Below are 6,000 nucleotides of genomic sequence, written 5' to 3'. Positions count from 1 at the left end.
GGAGGTGTTAAGGAGCACATTAGCTATACTCTATGAAAAGAAACTAGAAGACAAATCTAAAAAAACTACCTTGAATGTAAGTTAGATGTAAAACCTACGGGGGGAAAATGCCACACAGCATGGAGGATCCAGTGAGAAGATTTAAGGTCGTCTGAGAGAGGGAATATTCAAAGAGAATGGCTAAGGACATTCCGTCGTTGAAAGATGTTTTCCCAAATTTAAGAAGCAGCACATGACATGCAAGCATCATCAACAGAAAATAAGAACAACAAAGACAAAATGGACATACTAAAATAGAAGAAGCAGACTATATACTAAATCATTAAGCTGGCTGACAGCGAACCACTCAATAAGAAAGGAAACACTGAGAACATGAAATACTTTCAGAGAGCTAGGAGGACATAGTTATGAACCTACACTTGTGCACCCAGCAAAGTCATCTTTTAAGAATGAGGGCTGGACTGGGGCAGGGGGAGGAAAGGGACACGAAATGAGAAAATGAATTAACATGTGTTATGCCCATGTACAAACCACCCACAAGGAATACAAAGATCATGTATTGCAAACATGTGCTAAATAAAGAAAATGACCTGAAAAAAATCCAAATATAAAAAGAAAAAAAAAAAGAATGAGGACACTCAATAATCTCACTATTGATGTTTACCCAGTAGACCTGAAATCAGTTTGCTGAAGGACAGCTGCACTCTCAGGCTCAGAGCAGTACTATCCACAAGTCAAGTTACAGAACTGATCTCAATGCCCAGTTATGGGTGAACGTATACAGACAATGCTGTAATTATGTAAAGGGAATACTACTCAGCCTTTGAAAAGAAAATTAATTCTGTCATTTGCAACAACAACATGGATGGAAGTAGAGAACATTAGACTAAATGAAATAAGGCTAGATGCAGAGAAAGTAATTCCACACGATCTCATTCATCCAAATAAACTTACAGAAACAGAAAGCAGGATGGAAACTACAGAGGCTTAAGTGTGGGAAAGACGACGTGCAGATGACGGCCAAAAGACATAATCTCAGTTAAAGAGAATAACTTTATTATTTTTTAAATTTTAGTTCTACGGCGCAGCATAGTAATTGGAGTTAAGCGTACAGTATTGTATATTTCAAAACTGCTAAGAGAATACACTTCACTTGTTCTTATGACAAAAAGTGTTAAGTATTTGATGTGATCAATAGGTTATCTGGCTTGATTGAATTATCACACATTGTATTCATAACCTTAACATAATTTTGTACTCCATAAACTTCTGTGATTATAAATCTTAAAAAGGAAAAATAATGAGGCTGAAAGTAAAGCAATTTTAATCATCAAAAACAGAATTCTTACAAGCAGACCTTCAATATTGGAGAATTCAAAGCAAGCCCTTCAGTAAGGCAAAATAAATGCCAGAATATATTTAACTGCAATACAGATTTTTAATATTGTTTCAAAAATCGGTGTTTTATTAGTGCATGCGATTAACACAGAATGGTTAGGCCCACACTTAACATGTCCCAATCATTGTAAATCCCTTTTCCTCCCTTTTTTCTTTTTGCCTCTTTCTGATCCTCTTTCCCATGTCTAAAGATTTACCTTCTAGTTTCTTGTCATCTCTAATTTAAAATCCATTTCTTAAAAAAAACCTAGCAAATCAACTGGGCTTAATTATCTGCCTTGTCTATTTACGTACTGTAACAACATTTATGTTAAATGTCCTTGGTGATCTAAGAAATTTCATTACACAGTGCTATCATTAAAAGATAATATACAAATAAATCCAAATCCAAATAGTGAGATTTCAAGAACAAACACTCTATCCTAGTTTTTTAATTTATATAAATGGAAGAATTTAGCAAAGGGTTCATTGCAATATTGGCATAACCCTTATATTTTATGCTAAAGGCAAATGCTATAATCAATGGTTTCAACATTTGCTCCCATAATTAATCTAACACTAATTTCAAGAGCAATTGCTGATTATATAACAGGTTTTGTGTTTGCTTATATATTAAATCTTATCAGTGTCTAGCTTGAACATGAGGTATTATATAACAAAATTTCTGTACAAAGAAATACAGAGTATGTATGGATGATTAAAAATTGAAGTGAACTTAAAGCATTCAATCTACTGCAAAACTCATTTCATGCAAACATACCCTGCCAATACAGATATTATTGATATTACACTTTAAGGGAACATTTTCATCCAGTGTACTTCATGGAAATTTAATTTCCTTCTTCTTTGAGAATTTGGAACTTGTTCGACTCTGTCCATTTCCAGCACAATTTTCCAAAAGTACATAAAAATGTACTTATATATATGAGGGAAGAATTTGAGTGACTTTAAAAAATCTCACAGTACCAAATTAATTGCTGTGAAGGTACATGTACTATTATAGGTGAAATTGACAATAAGTAGAACTCCCCAAAAGCTTTTTGAATTTATCATCATGAAGTTGATTTGATGTCTATTTTTATGTCATCATCCTGTTTTGTTTCATGATAGGCTTTGTGACCAAATAAAAACTAAATGTGATTATATATAAAATATTAATTGGAACTCTTTAAACAAAAGAACATAGCAATTATGTTTGCAGAAACTAAAAACTAATAGAGAACTTTAAAACATTTAGATTCATTTTGTTTGATTTCTTTTCTTCCCATTTAGCTTCTCTAAGATTTTGCTTTATACCTAAATAAAATATCAGAGTTTGGATACTGAATACCAAAAAACAATCGTGTGTAGTTTAGTTTTATAGACTTGTTTTCAACTAGTTCTAAGTCAAAGTGAGTTAATAATACAAGCAACAATAGCTTAATTTCCATAATTGCCAAAAACCGGCCTGGACATTTGTTGGCTCCAAATCCGAAAGGTATTAAATAAAATTTCAGCCTTTTCCCTCTTTTGTAAAAAGTGGTTTTCTTCTTACCATCTTCTATAAAACGATCAAATCTAAACTCCTGTAAAGAAGAGTAGACAGTATTAGTATTAATATTTCACATGCTAGTTTTCCACACCTGTTTAAAAAGCTCTTTTCAATCTAATGCTGGAAAACAAAACTTCATTATTTACAAATCATATGTAAACTTTCAAAAAACTCAAATGCTACTAGGAAATTATTTCCTTTTATTCACGTGGAGTCCCCAAGCTTATATGAGTTCTTGTCCCTTTTCTTACTCCCTGCTAAGGTCTCAGTTGGCTTTCTGCTGCTATCACAAAATACTTGAGGCTGGATAATTTATGAACCAAAGAGGTTTACTTTGGCTTGTGTTTCTGGAGTTCGAGGAGTATGGCGACAATGAGGGCTTCATGCTGCTTTACCTCACGATGGAAAGTGGAAGGGCAAGTAGGTGCATCTGGAAGAGGCAAAATCTGAAGAGTGGCCTTACTTTATAATAAATCACTCTTCTAGTACTTACTCTAGTCTCAAGAGAGTGGGAACTCACAAGAAAAAAGGAGAAAGGCCTTAATCCCTCCTAATGCTTTAATTACCTTTTCAAGGCCCTATTCCCAACAGAGTCACAATGGCAAACAAATTTCAGTAAGAGTTTCAGAGGGAGAAAACTATATTCACACCAAGCACCTACACTGAGCTTTCCTTTTCCTTTTCTTTTTTTGACCCACACACTTTGAATTTGCTTTTATTACTCTCACTTGAGCATCAGTGTCATGAGGGAGAGACTTGTACCAATAGAGACTAGTAGCCAGCACTGCTACCCCAAGCTTTCCAAATACAGAGGCTGGATCTGTTTTTGTCCCCTCAGGTGGATCTTGATGTACTGGTCCTTCATGTACCAATTTTGGATAGGGGGCTCAAGTGATGCTGCCACTGTTATTAGGGGATGATATCTTCTAGGATCTATAGGTGCTGGATAACAATGGATTAATAATTGGTTTTTGTTTTAAGGCCTTCACAACTACCTACTGATGGATGAAGATATGAGTTTAAGATTGTGTATGCTTAGATTAACTAAATATAAAATAAGATTCAGATAAGTCACTAGAGAGAACTTATACCACAGAATAAAATTGCTTCTCTTTTGATATTGAAAAGAATTTGTCCTATGAAATTTCCATTAGAGTGAACTCTCTTTGAGTTAAATGTAAGGTAGCAAGTGTTTCTGGTATATTTTCATAAATAAATTATATTACTTGCTACAGAAAATTATGAGACTGGTTATCTAAGGTGTTTGGCTTTCGATCTTAATTTTGCCACACAGGCAAAGGTCGTGGTTCAACTCTCACTTGAGTTTTGTAGAGGAGACTGAGTGACCTTAATTCAGTCCATGGTGAATTAAACCATTGATTAAATTAATGCTCATGGCTCAAATGAAAATGACCAAGTACTTCCTGTAGCTGGTGCTCATTAGGATTAGATCTGCACAGCACACAACTTTGATATAAACCACATGAAGTCAAATGCAAATAAGTAGGTCAGAGCCAATGTATTTCAGGTATGGTGAAAACTCTGTACCACACGAATAGATAGTGAATCTACCAAAAATGATCTAATTTTCTTACTCAATCTCAGTACTGTTAATATCAGTGGATCATTTCCTTTAATAGCATTAGTGTTATCCTCCTTTACCTAGAGTGCTTATTTTGATAAATATTTGAGTTTACAAAAGCTGCAATTTGCAAGTTAATCCAATGATAATGGCAAAATTAATTTAGATTCTGCTAATAATCTAGGTAAATCTGCAGAAGCCCTCAAATAATTTAAAAAACTATTCACTACCTAATCAGTAGTTACCTAGACTTTATGAGTAGCATATATACATACAAAAAGAGGAAAGAAGAATCAAGACATGGTTTTTTTTTTCTTTTGCTCTAACACTCATTGTTGTAAATTTCACTTGCCAATATATTTTCCCACATTGGCAAGAGCTGCCTGAAGGCTTAATGTTACAATAAATTTAGAAATCAATATTCAGAAAAAAGATAACCATAACATGAAGTTTTGTGTTGGTAATTCATATGCCAAATTAGATATTAAAACATCTGCTCTTTAGCCCATATTGTTTTAAATGTTATTGTTACAAAATTTTAAAACTTCAGAACTTTACCCATCTGTTTAGTTAGGTTTTTTAAAAAAAAACAAAATGAGAAAGTAGGTCAAAGTGTGCAGAAGCTGAAGGGCATTTCTGAAGTATCTGGTGTTCTCATTTAGGGTCCCCTCTGGGGTCTCTTCTCACATAGTTCTTACTATCCCTAACAGTATTATTAGATTTATACAAAATCTACTTTATTTGAACTATTACAGTAATATTTGAATGCTCATGGCCTGTGCTGGTTTAAAATTTTAACTGAAGTGTCTTTTCACTTTCAGTGTAGCATCCTTTTGTATATTCAGCTTAAGGAGGAGTTTCCTATCAGGGGCCATTGAAGCACTAGGGTATTCACCATAACAAAGGTATGCTCATGTCTCAGGGTGGACAAAGGCAAATTCTTGGGAATGAATCAGGAAGAACATCAAAGATGAGGTGCCTAAGGTCACTATTACGAAGAATTTGGAGTGAAGAATTTGGAGTTTCGTGGGTGGACAAGAAGGAGGGATATTTCAGGGATGAATAAATAAGGAGAGATAAATAAGAATAGAAAGATGTGGATGCAAAAAGCCCTAAAGTGTAAAAGATGACCATGTCCTGTCTTGGAATGCAATATTCCAGAGTCTTGAAGCTCAGATGTTCTAAAATCATGCCCTTCTGCACTAGGAGGAAACACATTCTGCTAAGGCCCTTTATCCTCTGTGTTCTCCAAGAACAACTATACCTACATGCAGAGTTAGTCTTCTGCGTATTTTTGGTCCCACAGCTACTGTTTCTTTTCTGCATTCAGGGCTTGGTTTTTGTACAAGTCTGTAGAATACACAAGCCTGGTAGAATTCAATTTGAGTCCCTGCTGAGCCTCTAGGCCAGTCGTCTCGGCCACTGGTGGGATTTTCTAGAATTTTCTTCTCTATAAATGTACGGTAGTTTGACTATCCATTATGTGAGA

The 6,000-nt window shown here is 34.5% G+C and overlaps 1 protein-coding gene across 1 annotated transcript in view; it reads right to left on the bottom strand.

Annotated features, from left to right (window-relative positions):
* Window positions 1-1,033: 1,033 nt before the first annotated feature.
* The window catches only part of LOC102022645 (25-hydroxycholesterol 7-alpha-hydroxylase), a gene marked incomplete in the record, with an annotated part of 171,251 nt that continues 166,284 nt past the window's right edge, over window positions 1,034-6,000 (bottom strand). Inside the window, 1 exon segment of the mRNA XM_013518189.1 lies at window positions 1,034-2,963. Within this exon segment, the coding sequence (XP_013373643.1) occupies window positions 2,676-2,963 (288 nt within the window).

Source organism: Chinchilla lanigera, unplaced genomic scaffold (genome assembly GCF_000276665.1).
Source record: "Chinchilla lanigera isolate Chin_1 unplaced genomic scaffold, ChiLan1.0 scaffold00043, whole genome shotgun sequence".
Classification (NCBI taxonomy): Eukaryota; Metazoa; Chordata; class Mammalia; order Rodentia; family Chinchillidae; genus Chinchilla; species Chinchilla lanigera.
The sequence above is the reverse complement of the archived record's forward strand: the minus strand, read 5'-3'. Positions and strand labels throughout refer to the sequence as shown.